The 20,094-nt window shown below is 39.4% G+C and overlaps 2 protein-coding genes and 1 pseudogene across 16 annotated transcripts in view; 2 read left to right on the forward strand and 1 right to left on the reverse strand.

Annotated features, from left to right (window-relative positions):
• ZPBP (zona pellucida binding protein) overlaps positions 1-6,379 on the forward strand; it is a 149,812-nt gene extending 143,433 nt beyond the window's left edge. For 13 of the 14 annotated variants that reach the window (XR_012433199.1, XR_012433200.1, XM_005549610.5 and 10 more), the window contains one exon: positions 4,779-6,379. Coding sequence is in view for 12 of the 14 variants with exons in the window: in XM_005549610.5 (XP_005549667.1) it covers positions 4,779-4,873 (95 nt within the window). In the remaining 2 variants the exon portion in view is untranslated. The remainder of the gene's footprint in view (positions 1-4,778) is intronic. The other variant, XM_074036568.1, reaches the window with a different exon arrangement.
• VWC2 (von Willebrand factor C domain containing 2) overlaps positions 1-20,094 on the reverse strand; it is a 222,362-nt gene that overhangs the window by 44,083 nt on the left and 158,185 nt on the right. The window contains exon 6 of one of the 2 annotated variants that reach the window (XR_010585668.2): positions 19,803-20,055. The exons of the other annotated variant lie outside the window; for it this stretch is intronic. The gene's annotated coding sequence lies outside the window, so the exon portion shown is untranslated. Of the gene's footprint in view, positions 1-19,802; positions 20,056-20,094 lie in introns of those variants that run through there. 2 annotated transcript variants of the gene reach the window in all.
• LOC141410004 (nucleolar GTP-binding protein 2 pseudogene) lies at positions 656-3,093 on the forward strand (annotated as a pseudogene).

Raw genomic sequence — 20,094 nt, forward strand, 5'->3', positions numbered from 1 at the left:
ATTGAAATTATATCAAGTATCTTCTCTGACCACAATGGAATAAAAGTAGAAATCAATAACAAGAGGAATTTCAAAACTGTATGAACACATGGAAATTAAACAATATGCTCCTGAATGACAAGTGGCTCAATGAAGAAATTAAGAAGGAAATTTAAAAATGTCTTGAAACAAATGAAAATGAAAACATGAGGTACCTAAACCTATGGGATACAGTGAAAAAGTACAGGAAAGTTTGTTACAATAGGCACCTATATCAACAAAAGCAGAAAAACTTCAAATTAGCAACCTATTGATACATCTTAAAGAACTAGAAAAACAAGGGCAAACCAAACTCCAAATTAGTAGAAGAAATAAAGATCAGAGCATAAATAAATGAAATTGAAATAAAAAATACAAAAATCAATGAAATAAAAAGTTATTTTTTAAAAAGATAAACAAAATCAACAAACCTTTATTCAGACTATGAAAAGAAGATAAAATAAATGAAAGTAAATAAAATCAGATAAAAAAATAGACATTGCATCTGCTGCCACAGAAATTCAAAGGACTAGTAGAGACTACTATAAGCAACTATATGCCAATAAATTGGAAAACCTAGAAGACATTGATAAATTCTTAGACACATACAGCCTACCAAGATTGAACTGTGAAAAAATCTAACAACTGAGGAGACCAATAACAACTACTGAGATTGAAGCTGTAATAAAACAGGTCACTTCAGCCAGGCCTGGGAAGCTGTGAACTCATTTACCCAACATAAGCCGGACTTAGCACTTCAGTTCCCATCTCGTCGCCAAAATGGTAAAGCCCAAGTACAAAAGGACAGTGCACCATCAACCTCTTCAACACAAGCACAAACCCAGACTGAGTCCAGGAAGCAGGAGGTCAAAACACGAGGGACCAGGCCACAGTCTCAGGCCTGAATATGTACAGGCAAAAGAAATGCAAGAACAGTTGTGGTAAGATCATTAAGCCCCTTGAATATCAATCAAAGGTGGCTTCTGGCACAGTGATAAAAGTACAGCCAAATATTAAATGGTTTGAAAATGCACATGTGATTAAGCAGTCATGATTACAAAAACTTCAAGAGGAAGTGGATACAGTTACGAAGGATTCATACATAGTTGTCATGAAGCAAAGCAAGTTACCAATGTCTCTTCTCTAAGATTGAATCCAGCCTCAACTCAAAGGTGCACATTCCTGATACTGAAAGTTCCTGATACTGAAAGTTTTAAAACTACATTTGGCCCTATGTCACAAAAGAAGCAACCAAATTTATTTTCAAGTGATATGCAGTCTTTTATAGAAAATACTGAAATGTCCGCTGAGAGCTATGACCAGTTTCTATAAAAGATCATGATTCAGTAACTGAAGACACTGGTGTGATAAATGAAGCACAAGAAGAGATATGTAAAAAGGGACAGTCCAAAGGAATATAGAATGAGCTCTCCAGGGTTATAGATTCACCAGATGCTGTAGTTCAGGTTGCTGATGCTAGAGATCCAGTGGGTACCCGTTCCTCTCACGTTGAGCCTTGAGCCTCACTTGAAAAAGAATAAACCTTGGGAACACCTTATGTTTGTACATAACAAATGTGACCTTGTTCCAACCTGGGCAACAAAATGATGGGTTGGATTAGCCAACACTTGCTTTCCATGCAAGTCTTACTGACCCCTTTCACAAAGGAGCATTTATTCAGCTTTTGTGGCAGTTTGGAAAGTTGTACACTGACAAGAAACAGATGAGTGTTGGGTTCATTGGCTCTCTAACTGTTGGCAAGAGCTCTGTGATATAAACATAGTGTTCCAAGAAAGTTTGCAATGTGGCCCCCATTGTAGATGAAATATCTGGAAATACATTACCTTGATATATTGGTTATGCTTGATTGACTGTCCAGGTTTGGTTTACTCTTCCAAGGACTTGAAGACAGACATTGTACTAAAAGGAGCTGTTTAAGTAGGAAAAATTAAGGCCCCTGAAGACTGTATTGATGTATTTGAACAAGTAAAGCAAGAATATGTCAGCAAGACATAAAAGATTAATTATTGGGAGAATGCTGAGGACTTTATTGAGAAGCTAACTTTCTGGACTGGAAAGTTACTGAAGGGTGGAGTAACTTACTTACTTACTGACTGTGGGTGGATAGTCCTCAATGACTGGCTGAGGAGGCTGGATTCCCTTCTTTGTCAAGCTGCCTAATAGAGAGCCCCTTGTGGGCCCCCAGCTTTCACCTTCCTAGTCTGTGAAAGTTGCCACAGAAGCAACCCAGAACAATCCAGAAGAGGAAGTGACAGAAGGAATACCAAAACTGTAGGTGAAGTGACAGAATCTGTGATTGAAAAAGAAAAAGAAGAGAATAGTCATTGGGATGCTAACTCAGAGATGCAACAGATTCTTGTGCATGGGTTCAGCAACTTTGGCAAACCCAATGTGGTGCCTCAGTCTTCTGGGGATGACCCAGTTCCTGTGGATATGTCATATCTGGAGAAAGAGCTTGAGAGCTTTTCTACTGAAGAAGAGGAGCAGAAGCAGGAGATGATGAAGAAGAGTCTTACTAGGAATCTGAGGAAGGACATATGGAAAAATCACACCAAAGCCATTATGAAAGCTCTAGATGAGAATATTGCTAAATATCAAAGTTTTTAGACAAAGTTAAAGCCAAAAAGTTTTCAGGAGTCAGAATATCCAAGGGACTAAGTGAAAAACATGAAGAGCAGAGAAAAATATCTGAAGAAGATGTAGATGATGCACAGTATCTACCAAAAAAGGAAATAAGCAGAAGTCACAGAGGGAAGAGGAACATTCAAGCAAAACTTGCAGGATGCTTACATCTAAGGAATGGAAGTGAGCAGTACAGCAGCAACAATCCGAAAACATTTGTGTGCACTACTGTGAAACACACAATGTGAAAAATACAAATGAGAAACAAAAGAAGACCAGTGACTCAGAGGGACTGAAGTACAAACACAAAAATTCAGATACTAGCAGTAACGTTTAAAAGGTTGTATGTTATACAAAAATATGCCCCCCCCCCCAAAAAAAAAAGAAAAGAAAAAAAGAAATCATTGTGAAACCCAGTATCCTGAAGCTTTTCACCAATGTCATCTTCTAAATGTTCTACAGTTTTAGCTCTTAAGTCCTTGATTCATTTTGAGTTAGTTTTTGTATATGGTCTAAGAGTCCAGCTTCACTTAGTTGTCTATGTATATCCAGTTTTCCCAATACCGTTGGTTGAAAAAAAGTATTCTTTCCCCATTGAATGATCTTGGCATCCTTTATGAAAATCATTTGTCCCTATATGCAAGGATTTATTACTGGGCTTTCTATTCTGTTCCATTAGTCTGTATGTCTGTCTTTTTGGCAGCACCACACTGTTTTGATTATTGTAGCTTTGTAGTAAGTTTTATTTATTTATTTATTTATTTATTTATTTATTTTTTTTTTTTTGAGACGGAGTCTCGCTCTGTCGCCCAGGCTGGAGTGCAGTGGCACGATCTCGGCTCACTGCAAGCTCCGCCTCCCGGGTTCACGCCATTCTCCTGCCTCAGCCTCCCGAGTAGCTGGGACTACAGGCGCCCACAACCGTGCCCGGCTAATTTTTTGTATTTTTAGTAGAGACGGGGTTTCACCGTGGTCTCGATCTCCTGACCTTGTGATCCGCCCGCCTCGGCCTCCCAAAGTGCTGGGATTACAGGCGTGAGCCACCGCGCCCGGCTGTAGTAAGTTTTAAAATCAGAAAATGTGACTTTCAACTGTGTTTTTCTTTTTCAATATTTTGGCTATTTGGAGTCTTGAGAAGGATTTTTGGTTTTAATGAAAAAAATGTTATTGGGATTTTGATAGAGATTGCATTGAATCAATAGCTTTGTGTAGTGTTAACACCTTAATATTGTGTTCAACCCATGAACATGATATGTCTATTTATTTGTGTCTTCTTGAATTTATTTCAACAATTTTTGGTAATATATAGTATACATTATTCCAACACCTTGGTTGAGTTTATGGTGAAATATTATTTGATTGTATTTTAAATGGAACTATTTTCCTAATTTCCCTTTTGGATTGTTTATTGTTAATATACAGAAACAGAGTTGATTTTTGTGTATCAATTTTGTATGCTACTACTTTGCTGAATTTATCAGGAGATTATTAGAAAAAAACGCAGTCTCTTTTCACCTAAAATACAGTTGTTATGGCCGTGTGTGAAGCACATTTGGTTCCTCCTGTAGTGTTGACCTCTTGTGGCTTCTGCTATATGACTTAAAGCAGGGGTCCCCAACCCCCAGGCCAGGGAACATTACTGGTCCATGACCTGTTAGGAACCAGACTGCACAACAGGAGGTGAGTGGCAGGCAAGTGAGCATTATAGCCTGAGCTCTGCTTCCTGTCAGATCATCAGTGGCATTAGATTCTCATAGGAGTACCAACCATATTGTCAACTGTGCATGCACGCAAGGGATCCCGGTTGCACGCTCTTTACAGGAATCTCAGAGTAAGCAGTTAAAACTTTCAGTGTATGATTCCATTTACATGAGGTATGTAGATTAGTGAAACTCATAGAAACCAAAGGTATAATGGTGGTTGCCAACAGCTGTGGAAACAAGGAAATGGGTATAGAGTTGCAGTTTTGCAAGATGAAAAAGTTCTGTAGATTTGTTGCACAACAATGTGAATGTACTTAATACTACTGAAGTATACACTTAAAAGAATTGAGATTGAAAATTTTATATTATGTGTATTAGGAAAATACTACTTATTAACTTATTCTTTTTTCACAGTGATCTGCAGCCCTGGATCATATAACCCCCGTGATGGAATTCATTGCCTTCAGTGCAATAGCAGCCTGGTGTATGGAGCAAAAACGTGCTTATAAGCCATTATCTTCAGTTATTCAGTAGTTTATTAAATGCAAAGTATATATTTGAAATATTAACATATAATAAATCATTATTATGCCAAAATTAATCACATTTTACAAAAAATGGTGTCATCATTTTAATCAAATACTGTATGTCCAAGTGCTTTATGAGGGCGAAAATCCCCTAGTCTTTATCCATTAATGCTAAACCTACATATGATTCTAAAATATTTCTTGTACCACTGCATTTAAAAAATAGTTTCAAATATACTGCATCAAGCTAGCCCAAAAGATTTTTCAAGATTTTTCACAAATATTCTGTTTTATTTTTACTATATGTTCACTAGATCCAGGCCACCATATTATTCTATAATAACTTTAATTTCAGCTTGTGTCATTCTTTTGATTTAAATTTATGGGATTTTATTCATTCTAGTTTCACCTTTCACAGTTTAAAGCCATATTTAAAGCCTGGGGTCTTATTGCAATTTTTAGCCTCTTTAATATAAGGCCTAGTTCCAAACACACTGTAGATTTTTAATATAGCTCAGTGTGACTATCTTAAACTTTTCAATTTTAAGTCTCTTAAATTACCTTTTCGGCATTTTAGAATGGAGTAATTATTCTATGTTCCTAAATTAATAATTGAACTTTCTTAGTGGAAAGAGAGAAAGAGAAAGAGAGAAAGGGATTTCTTTCCCTGACAATCCCTCTAGGAAAAATAATCAACAGTTATCACAACCTTTATTTTATTTCTTCCGCTAAGAAAATGAATATTATGTAACAAATATCACTTGTACCATCACTAATACTTATCCTGTCTCACATTGGGATGCTATATTTGAATATGAAATGTTATCAAAAATTAAAAGATTTAAATTCTAGGAAAATACATGAGTGATTTAGAGAATTAGTAGTTTCTCAATTTTTCTTATTATTGTTTTATTTATATTTGTATCAGCTTTCTCTCTCTGGATGCACTGTTTTGCTCTTCATATTTCCTCTCTTAAGACATAAACGTTTGTAAATGGCAAACATACCCCATGTTGGCTCTGGGCACAAATGTGCAATACATTGACAGGAGGACAGTTCATCTATACATAGGATGTGTTCGACTTTTAAAAAATGAACTAGTTAATAAATTAGCCTCTCACTTTTCCATCCTATGTACAAATATAACTCTAGAATTCTAACACAGACACAAAGGGAAGATAAATAACATATGGCTGTACTTTGTGATTAGCCCTGGTAATGTTTTCTAAAAAAATTCCTTAGGCTTTCATCATCATGATGTAATTGTTTCTATATGGTTTAGAGACATTTTTCAAGTGCTTTCTTTCCTCTAGTACGTGACATACTCACATTACACCGTGCGGGTGAGTTACTGTTCTTCCCAAAATTACTAACACATGTATTTTGCAAATAGTAGAAGACCTACCATGTCTCCACCTCTAAAAGCAGTGTAATCTACTAAAGTTTCCAAATTTCTTAACTGTATAATAAATAATGGATTAGAATACATATTCTTTATGTTTGCTTACTTTTTTCCTATATTTAAAATCTTTAATAATTTAACTTAATTTAACTTACAATGCATTTTTCTGAGGCATGAACAGCACCCCATCAACAGCCTGGGAAAGCAGAGGCAGAGTTGTTATTCCTGTGATAAGTACTGGGGATCGGAATGCAATCACGAAGAGATAGGTGACCCCAGATAAGAGGAGTGAACAACAGGAGTGGGATGAGAGCATATCATGGATTTTTAGCTACTGGCACACCAGAATGAGACCACACAAATATCTGAAGGGAGAACAAGGTTAAGACTTGTAAAGTTCAGGCAAAGAAAACAAGCTGTAGAAATTGAAGCAAAGGGCCGGGTGCGGTGCCTCACGCCTGTAATCCCAGCACTTTGGGAGGCTGAGGCCAGTGGCTCACAAGGTCAGGAGTTCGAGACCAGTCTGGCCAACATGGTGAAATCCCATCTCTGCTGAAAATACAAAAATTATCCAGGCGTGGTGGTGTGTGCCTGTAATCCCAGCTGCTCAGGAGGCTGAGGCAGGAGAATCGCTTGAAACCAGAAAGTGGAGTTTGTAGTTAGCCGAGATTGCGCCACTGCACTCCAGGCTGGCAACAAGAGCGAAACTCCATCTCAAAAAAAAAAAAAAAAAAAAAAAAGAAAGAAAGAAATTGCAGCAAAGGACAAAATAGGAGAAGGAAGGGAAGCATTAATTATTTCTTTTTCTTGGGTCCTATAGTAAAATGTTCTTTGCTCTGTTATATCACTTATCACATTTATTTTAGTTGATTATGTTTGTCTTCCACATTCAATTATACTAGGATACTCCTAGCTTCATGGCCTTCTTCATAGCACATAGTTATATCCTTAATACTTTTTAAAATTAATGAATAGATCATTAAAGTTCTATGAGTATAAATGCTTGAGTAATTTAGACAAAAGTTGCTTCTATTAACAGGTAGGATGTGAAATGTTGAAAGTTGTTTAAAGTGATGACAATGTGTACAATAAAAATTATAAATGAATTCCCGAGAGATTATTGTCATAAAGCAGTTTCAAATGTTTTTTATTTATTTGCATCAAAATAGTATCTTACTTTTATATAATGCTTAAATTTTCACGAAACACTTTTTTAGCAATTATATAATCTGATAATTATACCAGTCTGTGAAGTTAGCAGGGCAAATATAATTCCCAGTTTTTATTTTATTAATTTGAATTATTCTTATTATAAATATGTAAGATGTGTTTATTTGGCAATATGGTAAAAGAGCCTTAACATGTTTGGTCCAATGGAAATTTTGGTCAATGGAAATTTTACTACAGAAGTAAATCAGAAATAAAGTGAAATATTGCATCCAATGGTATTAATTTCTGTATTATATATAATAATAAAAAGGAAAATAATATAAATGAGTGACAATATAATTGGTTGAATAAATTATCCTGTTTCCATTTGATTGAATGTTATTGTGCCATTAAAATCACATTTACAAATTAATTAAGATTATATACACAAGTGTACAGTTGTTACCCATATTGTATGGATTTTTAAACCAAATGCACCAAAATGTTAACAATGGTTGTTTCATGTGATGGGATCATGTGTGAGTTTTTTTTTTTTTTTTTTTTTAATGCCCTGTGTTTTCCAAATTTTCTGCAGTGAAATGAATTGCATTCACAAGCTTGGAAGCAATAAATATACTTTGAAAAATTAAAATAGTAGCAAAGTAGAGAAGACATTGCTTATCTCTCCAATATCAATTCACTTCTCCCCTTCTTCCTAACAAAGCCCCAAGTTTGTTTACTCCAGAGAATGATTCTTTTTAGCCAGTCAACACATAGCTTTTCTGGCCACTGCCTTGTTGTGACCATGAGGTGAACCAGTTTGAGGATGAAGCCCACAATGAGGACACACAGTGAAGATAGGAAAAGAACTGGGGCATTGATGATGGTGTTGAGTTACTGTCCTTATTTGTACCTGAACCCTAGCCTGTCCTAGACTTCTTAGTTCTGTCAAATAAGAAAGTTTCTTTTGCTTAAGCAAGTTAGGTTTTCTGTTACTTGCAGCTAAAAATATTCTAATTGATACAGTATTAATTACAGGAAATTTGTAAAGTAGAGGGTTAGAAGTAAGGGGAAAATACCACTTATAGTTTCATAACCCAGATGTCAGCAATGTTAACATCTTGGTAGATTTCCTACTTTTGTGTGAATTTTTTATTCATGCTATAGGTACCATATGTAGTATTTTCCTTAATAGTATTTTATATATATATATTTCTATACTATTTACGTCATTAACATAATTTCAGTGACTACAATATTTCATACATTTCAGCAAAAAAAACCTATAATATGGTTTATTAGTCTGTTCTCACACTGCTAATAAAGACATGCCCAAGACTGGGTAATTTATAAAGGACAGGTTTAATTGACTCACATTTCCACATGGCTGAGGAAGCCTCCCAGTCATGGCGGAAGGCAAATGAGGAGTAAAGTCACATCTTGCATGGTGGCAGGCAAGAGAGCATGAGCAGGGGAACTCCCATTTATAAAACCATCAGATCTTGTGAGGCTTACTATCAGGAGAACAGTATGGGGGAAACTGCCTCCATGATTCAGTTATCTTCACCTGGCCCCACCCTTGATATGTGGGGATTATTACAATTCAAGGTGAGATTTGGGTGGGGACACAGCCCTACCATATCATTCCACCCGTGACCCCTCCCAAATCTCATGTCCTCACATTTCAAAACCAATCATACCTTCCCAACAGTCTCCCAAAGTCTTAATTCATTTCAGCATTAACTCAAAAGTCCACAGTCCAAAGTCTCATCTGAGACAAGTCAAGTCCCTTCTGCCTATGAGCCTGTAAAATCAAAAGCAAGTTAGTTACTTCCTAGATACTATGGGTACAAGCTTTGGGTAAATACGCCCATTCCTAATAAGAGAAATTGGCCAAAACGAAGGGGCTGCAGGCCCCATGCAAGTCCAAAATCCAGCAGGGCAGCAAAATCTTAAAGCTCTGAAATGATCTCCTTTGACTCCATGTCTCACATCCAGGTCATGCTGATGCAAGAGGTGGGTTCCCACAGCCTTGGGCAGCTCCACCCCGTGGCTTTGCAGGGTACAGCTCTCCTTCTGGCTGCTTTCACAGGCTGGCATTCTGTGGCTTTTTCAGGTGCGTGGTGCAAACTTGGTGGATCTGCCATTCTGGGGTTGGGAGGACGGTGGCCCTCTTCTCACAGCTCCACTAGGCAGTACCCCAGTGGGGACTCTGTGTGGGGGCCTCCCACCCCACATTTCCCTTCCACACTGCCTTAGCAGAGGTTCTCCATGAGAACTCTACCCCTGCAGCATACCTCTGCCTGGACATCCAGGCATTTCCATACATCCTCTGAAATCTAGGTGGAGGTTCCCAAACCTTAGTTCTTGATCTCTGTGTACCCACAGGCCCAATACCACGTGTAAATTGACAAGGTTTGGGCTTCTTCCCTCTGAAGCAATGACCTGAGGTGTACATTGGCCCTGTTTAGCCATAGCTGGAGCTGAAGCAGTTGAAATGTGCAAGGCACCATGGCCCTAGGTTGCACAGAGCAGGGGGTCCTAGGCCTTGCCCACAAAACCATTTTTTCCTTCTAGGCCTCCAGGCCTGTGATGGGAGGGGCTGCTGTGAAGGTGTCTGACATGCTCTGGAGACATTTTCCGATTGGTGATTAATATTTGGCTCCTCATTACTTATGAAAATTTCTGCAGCTGGCTTGAATTTCTCCCCAGAAAATTGGTTTTCTTTTCTATCCCATCATGAGGCTGCAAATTTTCCAAACGTTTATGATCTGCTTCCTCTTCAACACTTTTCTGCTTAGAAGTTTCTTCCACTGGGTACCCTAAATCATCTCTCTCAAGTTCAAAGTTCCACAGATCTCTAAGGCAGGGCAAAATGCCACCAGTCTCTTTGCATAGCAAGAGTGACTTTTACTCCAGTTTCCAACAAGTTCCACATTTCCATCTGAGACCACCTCAACCTGGACTTCACTGTCCATATCACTATTAGAATTTGGGGCAAAACTATTCAATAAGTCTCTAGAAAGTTCCAAGCTTTCCCACATTTCTTGTCTTCTTCTGAGCCCTCCAAACTGTTCCAACCTCTGCCTGTTCCCCAGTTCCAAAGTCGCCTCCACATTTTCAGGTATCTTTTCAGCAGTGCCCCACTCCCAGTACCAATTTACTGTATTAGTCTGTTCTCACACTGCTAATAAAGACATGCCAGAGACTGGGTAATTTATAAAGGAAAGAGGTTTAATTGACTCACAGTTCCACATGTCAGGGAAGTCCTCACAACTATGGCAGAAGGCAAATGAGGAGCAAAGTCACATCTTACATGGTGGCAGACGAGAGCATGTGCAGCAGAACTTCCCTTATAAAACCATCAGATCTTGTGAGACGTATTCATTATCACAAGAACATCACAGGAAAAACTCGCCCCCATTATTCAGCTACCTCATACTGGGTCCCTCCCATAACATGTGGGGAATATTAAATTCAAGGTGAGATTTAAGTGGGACATAGAGCCAAACCATATTATATGGTTAAGCTGTTCTAATTGTTGGACATTTTTATTGCTTCCAAATTTTCACCATTATGTGTTGCATTACAGTTGACATCTTCTTACTTTAGATTTTGTGGTATTTTAAAGTTTTGGCGTTTTTTTGTTTTGTTTTGTTTTGTTTTTTTTTGCTAAATACCCAGACGTAGAATTGCTAGGTTTAGGTATTTCTAATCTTTTGGATCATTTGCCAAGTGTATTTTATAAGGAGTATACCAATTTCTAGTACCACCAATGATATATCAGAATACATATTTTATTGCATGTTCTTCAGTATCATTTTTAAGTCATTCATTTAATGTGATATATGGAAATAGTTTCTTCCTCTATTAATTTTCATTTTTTTTAGTACTAGTGAGGTTTAACTTTCCTCCTGTAATAATGTTGCTGTTGCTGATGCTAGTTAGTTATTGAGTGTTTATTATGTGAAAGGTTTTGTTTGAAACCCATCACATAGATTTTCATATTTAATTTGCCTGAGTTTGTGAGTTATTGTTACTCTAATTAGTACATGAAGGAAATGAGTCACAATAATTAAATACTTTCCCACGTTTACATAGCTGGTAATGGTGAAGATGTGTGTCAGTTACAATTTGGTTTTGTGGCAAGATCCTGAGGGTCCTGATTCAGTGGTTCCCCTTAGCTGATGCAGTGGTTCTGCAGCATTCTCCTGATCTCGGACCACTTGTAGTCTTGCCCCCAGTCCTTAGTGCAGCTTTTGTCCTCATGGTTGCAGGTGCTTTTATGCCTTCAGGCTCTTAATTGCCTTTCATTCAGATAAAAACATAAAAATGAAAAACCCTCTACAGGACTTTTACATTATATTGAACAGAATAATGTCACAGGGTTACCTGATACTATAAGGCAGACTAGAAATTGATGCCTTCATTTTTAAATTCTCATTATTAGAGAAAAGAATTTAAAAGGGGACATGAACTTTGAATGAGTGTTGAATGGGCCAATGTCTTTTTCTTATACAAATCATCTCTTTAACTTGTGTGCGTTGATACACACCCTTCACATTAACATGTACATTTAATGTCCCCATTCTCCTCCACATGTAATACAACTTCAAACTCTCATCCAGTTACTGCATCTCACTGATGCATGTTGAGTCATGGATGAGATGTAGAAACTTGCATCAGGTCCAGGGCTCATATGGTCTAGACAGTTTATCTGCCCCCACCTCATAAACATGAGAAAGAATAGAGTAACTAATTTAAAACTCCCATGCAGAGAATGGAGGAAAGCAAAACTCACCTCAGTGCTTATCCAGGTGGACAAGATACAGTGGGACCTTCCTGCTATCAACTTGGTTTTAGTTTGTTGGTTGGTCCCTGGTTCTGTCCTGTGTGGTTGTCTTCCTTATTCCTTTTATTCCCCTTTCTGGAAGCTGCACTATATTTCAATTCACTTTATCTGAGAAGTCAGAGGCCTAAGACACTCACAGGCTGTCATCGGCCAGATTTGGATTTTTCAGGGGCCGTACAGTTCTCTTTTGCTGGGTTGTGTTGTGTTGTATCATCCTGATCAAGCATGGTGACAAAAGATGCAGAGGTGCATCTCTCTTTCTTTCTTCATCCAGTTCATCTTCCTGTGATCCAGGGCATGTTCATATCCTTCCATGATTATGGACACATTTATCTGGCTTCTTTAATCAAGAAAGAGGCTCAATGCCTAAAATGAGGAGGACCCTCTTGATTTGGGAGTCAACGTTTATTTCCATTGGGACTGCTGCTCTTGCTCATTTCTTATGTCACTGGGAAGCCTGCCAATTTTGAATGAGGCTCAGAGCAGAAACTGGCTCTGCAACCATTCCAGGCCACTGTGAAAGGTGCTCTCCACTTGGAAAATGTGACCGAGGGGTACAAGCATGCTCAGAGTGTCATGGCAGATAAAGGTGTTGTGTGGACTCTTGGACAGGTTCTGAGAGGTGAGGATCACAGTGTGAACCTTTAGGATGTTAGAGAAAGCCATGCTATTCTCTGTAGATAACTATTCTCCTTTTGAGAAACAGCTTTTGGATTGGTGCTGGTTCCAGTTTGAGCCAAAAAGTTACTATGTAATCCGAGCTACATAGGTGTTGTCTAACCCACTGAGCCATGGAATTGGGTATGCATAGCAGCACTCTTATCCATTGGGAATGATATACCAGTGTGTACAAGATTGGACTCAAGCAGGTCCCAAGGGAGTGGTAAGTTGCACAAACAAGTGGCTCAGACCTTCATGGCTTCTGTTGCCATGAAGTTGCCACTTCAGCCTGCACCTGTGACCTCATGGGAAGTTCTTTATGATACCTGAGCATCACTTATAGAGTGGTGTACACGTATGTTGGCAGCAGCCACAAATAGCCCTACCCACAGAGGTGGTCCTGAAGGAGAGTGGGGAAGAGAAATGCCAATAGATGAGGCTCCAAGAAGTACACCAGTCTCTCCACCTTGTTGAGAATGAGAGATGACTAGAAGTATGGACCTGCACAGATTTTTAAGCAATAAGTCAACAATTTGGCCCACTGATCAGAAGCATAGAAGGAATAAGATTGGAAATTTGGTGACAGTGTTGTGAGAAAAGTGTATGTAACTAGATATTTCCAAACAAGCACACAGCATGTAGGAATGCACACTAATGAGAAACTCAGCAAATAACCTTAGTTAGTGGACAACATATCTCCTGTGGGCATTGGCCAGCCTCTTTCTTCCTTGCCAATAGGCTCATGAACAAAGTGGCCATGAAAACAAAGATGGAAGGTATGCATGATTACCAAGGCATAATCTAGCTACAACTCATTCTGAGTGTCCAGTTTTCTAACAGCAGAGTCCACCAAGGAGCCCCCAGTATGGCAACATTGACCAGGGAGACAGCCAGTCACCTGGTACCAGATTGATTACATTGGATCTAGTTCATCATGAGAGGGGCAATGCTGTGTTCATATTGAAATTTGATACAAATTTTCTTTCCCTGACTACAGTGTTTCTGCCAAAACCACCATCTGTAGACTTACTAAATAAATTCATTGCTGTCATATTCCTCACAGCAGTGCTACTGACCAGGGAACTCATGGTTAATGACATGTGGCAGTGGGCTCATACTCAAGTAATTAATTGGTCTTACCATGTTCTCCATTACCTTGTAGCATCTGGAATAACAGAATGGTGGAAGGGGCTGCTGAGGATGCTTATGGTGCCAGCTGGGTGACATCACTTAGTTGAGCTAGTGTAATTTCCTCCTGGGTGTGATTTTTTGCTCTGAATCAGCAACTAATAGCAATTTGCCAAGTCACCCTCTTTGATTCTATGGCCAATGGTGTTTTTGTGAATATTGTAAGGAGGGCATAGTGGAAGCCCCTAGAACTGTCGCTTCCAATATGACTCTAATATATGGTGCCGTTGCTTCCATGATTAAGATTCATGGGTCTCAGAATTGTGTGTGGGTTGGAGGGGTGTTGATGGGAATAGATTCTCACTACTACCCTGGATATCCACTAGCAAAACATTTGCTTCCTGTCTCTGTAATTTTGGACTCTGCTAGTTTGGAAGTCATACTTCCCAAGGGAGGAATGCTTCTAACAAACTATAAGCCAGGACTGCCACCTTATGTTTTTGAACCAGCTGGCACAAAATAAGTTACTGTACTGGCTGGAGTGATTGATCCTAACCATCAAGGGGAAATTGGGTTGCCATTACACAACAGAGATGGGGAGATCCTCTGTGGCGTATCTGAGTACTGTCTTGTCCTGTGGTAAAAGTTAATTGAAGACTACAACACCCAATATAGGTGCGGCTGGTAATGGCACAGAATGAAGGTACGACAGCTATGAAAATGTGGCTCTCCGACCTTCTGCTGTAAGGAGTCACTGACCAGTGGGTCCACTGCTGCACTCTGATTCCACTGTGTTTGTGCTGTGTTCGTGCTTCTAGACTGAGCACAGCAGAGGCCTGCTGCCTGTCTTTCCTGGTTCTGTGAGAATTTCCTGTGGCCGCTATGGCTGGAGGGCCGCTCCTTCACAGCCAGTTGCTTCTCAAAGCTAACTGGAGTCTAAGGCCTTCCTTCCTCCCTGCTCTCCTGCATTATTATCCAGGTGATCTCCCAGCCTCTCCTCTCTTCCTTCCCTTTTTCTCTCAAAGACATTTTAAACTATAACACATCTCTTACATGTCTAATCCTATTTTTGTGACAGTTTCTCAGAGGATCCAAGCTAACCCAAGTGATGCCAGGAGCCAGAAGTGGTCTGAGAATACAGGCAGTGAGATGGGGCTCTGTGACTCATTCACTGCCCATCCCGTGGGCAAAGAGGGTACCCTTCTAAGTGGCCTGTGTATGAAGGTGTGATGACTTAGGCCTAAGAAGGGGACAAGGGTGCCACCAAGGACAGCAAAATTGGCTGACTACTGTTAAGTGAAACAGATACTTTGAAAAGGAATGAGAAACTGAGGGCTTTAACAAGATTGAAGACTTTGGGAAAACTTACTGCTAGAAAAAGTGATGGGCAACACAGTAAATGAGAAATGCCTAAGCTGCAGGTGGTAGAAGAAGGAATAGAGAAGCTGACGGAATTGGGAATGCTGGAGCTGGTAAATTATGAGGTTAAAAAAACCCAACAGCGCATTATGTCCAAGAGGACTCAAGGACACACCATTCATGGCACTATCAGCGACACACTTGTTGTCTAAGCAGCACCAGCATCACTAAACACCTAATTGGTGGGTTTTCTCTATTGGCCAGGATTGATGGGAGGAAAGGTAGACATAGTAATGCAAGAACTGCAGGCAGATGGAATGCTTAACTATGGGGCGCCAAGTAACTACAGAGAACTGCCTGTTACGCAGAGTCCACTGACCTAACAGCAGTCCATTCAAGACTGGGTCCAAGCAGGTCCAGAGGGCCCAAGTAAGCTACATTCGCTGACAGACCAAACTCCCAAATTACCCACAGCAATCATACCATTTCCCTTCCCCAAGCTCACATGAGGAAAAATCCCAAGCTTGATTTATGGATTCTGTCAGTGGGTGAAGCCAAAAGTTGACAGTGACTGCCCTATTTTAGAGGGAGATCTGAAAGACAGTGGAGAGGGGAGAATATGTATAATTCTTAGACAGCGGCCAATGGTGTGGCTGCAGCCAGGGGCCTGGAAGGGAAAACAAAAAGACTGGAGACAAAGAGGTCTGAGGCAGAGGCCTTTGGATGGATACATGGGCATGTGTGCACAGTGTGAAGACTTTTCAATCACATAGTTAACACTAAGCAGAAAACATGTACTTTAAAAGAGGCTCTGAAGAACCAAGTAGGTAATTTTTTCCAGGTGACTGGCATTGGCCATCTTTCATCATCAGCTCCACCAGAAACCCCACACAGACATATGGAGGGAGTGGCCAGGATAGAGCAATGGAGTGACATATGCACCCAATAGCATGGACACCTGCTTTCCCAGGCTTGTTAGCTACTACCACCTCTGAATGTCTAAGCTTTCTGGAACAGAGGCCAACACTGGGTCTCGATATAGGACTGTTCCCCAGGGACACCAATCATCCACTCAGTAGCAAATTAATGCCATCTGGCCCCTGTCCACTGGTTCATCTTTACAGGGATGTATATGTACTCATTGTGTGTGTGTACATACTATATCTGTGCGTGCGTGTGTGTGTGTGTGTGTGTGTGTGTGTGTGTGTGTATGTCTCACCACCACCGGGGGGCTAATAGGAGGGCTGATGCCTACGCATGGAATCCCGCACAAAAGAACATATGACCAGGACTTAGACCACTTCTCAGCACAGGAGGTGCAGAAATGGACCAGATACCACCAAACAGGGGTCAGGAGTGCTGCCTGCTTTCATGCCTGGAGAGTGGGTGAAGAGGACAGCTCCTGCTGGGCCCATTCAGATCAGAGGTAGGTAGTTGTTTACCTGGAGTAGGGTGCACATAGCCAGAAAGGTTTTCTGCTGTTAGGTCATCCTTTTCCTGTGCGTTGGGTTTTCTTGGAGTGTTTATGGTTGGTGCCTGTTGGTGAGTCTGGGATTTATGGGAGGCAATAAGGAAACCATGGAACAGACTGGGGTGTCGTTCCTCAAATCCTGAAGTCCTTGGCAGCCCCCGTCTTCTTTCCAACTTTCAGAGTTTTTATTTATTTATTTATTTATTTTGAGACAGAGTCTTGCTCTGTCGCCCAGGCTGGAGGGCAGCAGTGCGATCTTGGCTCACTGCAAGCTCTGCCTCCCAGGTTCACGCCATTCTCCTGCCTCAGCCTCCCAAGTAGCTGGGATTACAGGCGCCCGCCACCACGCCCGGCTAATTTTTTGTATTTTTAGTAGAAACGAGGTTTCACCATGTTAGCCAGGATGGTCTCGATCTCCTGACTTCATGATCTGCCCACCTTGACCTCCCAAAGTGCTGGGATTACAGGCGTGAGCCACCGTGCCTGGCCTTTCAGTGTTTTTTATGGTTGTTTGTTGTATTATGTCAAGGGTTTTTACTAGTAAGAGGGAGAATCCGGGAGAAATGGGGCTAGTCTATCTTGACAGAGCCAGAAGTCTCCCATAATATAATTTGATTATCTTCTTAACACTGCAGAGTCTCTACTGACAGCCCCATTCTATTGTGACCTCCTTTGACCTTGGCCTTTGAGTAGCTGGGACCATAAGTGTGTACCACCTCACCCATCTTGGAATTTTGTTTCTTAATTTGCAACATATGGAGACATTTTATTTATTAATAGTTTTTCTTGTTGAATTATAGTTTAATTGAATTGTCAGAATTTGTAATTCATGTGATGTCAATGTTTTATAATGAAACTTTCTTTATAGCTCAGAGTAAAGTCATTGTTTATAAATTTTCCACATGCTTGTATTCTGTAACTTTTTCATGAAGAATTATGCACCTGTTTCCTAGGTCAGCTTTGTTAATTCTGTTGTTCAGGTATTTATGTATTTTATGAACATTTTGTCTCCTGTTCATTCCACTGCTACATATAAAAAATTACCCTATAAATTATGGTATGCCTCCTTGCCTTATCAAGATCTAGTACTTATTTGTGCTTTTACCATTTTATAACCTTATTGTTATTATTATTATTTGAGACAGTCTCGCTGTGTCACCTAGGCTGGAGTGCAATGGCATGATAGCTCACTGCAACCTCTGCCTCCCGGGTTTAAGCGATTCTTCTGACCCAGCCTCCCGAGTAGCTGGGATTAAAGGCATCTGCCATCATGCCCAGCTAATTTTTGTATTTTTGTAGAGATGGGGTTTCACCATGTTGGCCAGGTTGGTCTTGAACTCCTGACCTCAGGTGATCCACCTGCCTCGGCCTCCCAAAGTGCTGGGATTACAGGCATGAGCCACTGTGCCCGGCCTATAACCTCATTCTTTAAAAATGCAGATTCTTAATGAAATGAAAGCTGAAAAAATTACCACCAGTAGAAATTCACCAAAAGAAATATTAAAGAGTATTCTTCAGGCAGAGGAAAAAGATTTACAATGAAAGGTGAAGGAAGCAATAAAAAACAAGAAAATGGCAAATGTGGGAATGTGGCTAAATGGATAATGAGTATTAGAAGAAGAAGAAGAAGAAGAAGAAGAAGAAGAAGAAGAAGAAGAAGAAGAAGAAGAAAAAGAAGAAGAAGAGGAAGAACTTTTCAGATTTAAAACACACAGAATTAAGATACAGCAAAACAGTAGACATGGTGAGGGAATAGTTAATGCATTGTCTGTAAAAGTGATAAAAGCATCAATAAGTATTAGATCTTAATAAGTCACAGCTGTATACTATATAGGGCACTAATTATGTGTATGGAATTCTAAGTAGGCAGTTCTTTTCATTCAGCATATTAAAGATGTTTAACTGCCTTCAGAATTGTGCAAAGATAAGAATATTAAACATGCATCAAACATTCACAATTGTCATAATTCTTTTTTACATGGAATCTGTCTGTTTCCTCTGGCTGCCTTTATGATTGTCATTTTTACTTCCTTTCACTGTAGTGCTGCTACTTGGGAATTCTTTGTTTTATTGTCTGTCATCAACTTTAGAAGGCCATCAGCTATTTTCTAACTATTGTTTTTCTGTTCCATTCTATCCTTTTTCATCTTTTGAAACTTCAACTTAATATGTGCTATATTCTTTACCTCTTATGCATTTTCTATTTGTACTTCTTTTCATTTGATCTGTCTTTAGATTCACTCTTTTCTCTTAAGTTGTTTCTAATCTGTTAAATCCAGTCAACGAAGTCTTTAATTTCAGTTATTACATTTTGCAGTTCAAAAAATCTGTTTTTGGTTCTTTTCAATTTTGCTGGGTCAGTTTAGGTTTCTAATCCTCTGCTGAAATTTCCGATTTTGTCCTATAGCCTTTGAATATAGATTTATATCTAGGTCTGATTATTCCATCATTAGGAGACTGTGATTCTGAACCTGTTGTTGTTTCTGCTCCATTGTATTTGTGTAGCCTCAGATCAGCTGTGCACCTTGAATGCAGCCCCATGGGGCCACAAACACATATGGGGAGGTCACCCGCCTTTGTATACCCAGACTCTAAAGTTTGCTCCATTTTTTCCATGAAATGTCAAAAAGTGCTATTCAGCTTCTCAGCATGCTATTCCAATAGGAAATCTACTCAGGGAAAAATGCTCAGAATGCCAGATTAAACTCTAATTTGGACTTTTCCAGCTGTTGGTCTGGTAGGTTTTGCTAAGTATTTAGTTCTCCACTGGCTTCAGGAAGAACTCTTTATTCTGCCCAGCTTTTCCATTTGCCCTTGGCAGGATGATTGTTCTAAATTGCCTAATCTTCCAGTTCTGGAATGGGAAGTTCTTAGCCTTAAGAAAAAATAATTTTTGTTTTTTATTTATTTTTTAAGAAGCCTTTCTCCAAGCCAGTGCAGAGGAGCCTCTAGAGTGTTTCCATTTAAAAAAAAAAAAAATCTGAAACTAAGGTATTTACTTACTGTTAGTCCATATTTCTCGATTTGTGGTTTCATAATCATTACATTTGCTTTTAGAAATGACAAAGTAGAAATGTATTATCACAGTCAATTCCTTGGGATATTGTATTATAGATGCTACTTCAGTGTACAGCAGTGTCCATCTTTCATTTAAATAAGAGAAATAAAAGTTATATATTTGA

Source organism: Macaca fascicularis, chromosome 3 (genome assembly GCF_037993035.2).
Source record: "Macaca fascicularis isolate 582-1 chromosome 3, T2T-MFA8v1.1".
Lineage (NCBI taxonomy): Eukaryota > Metazoa > Chordata > Mammalia > Primates > Cercopithecidae > Macaca > Macaca fascicularis.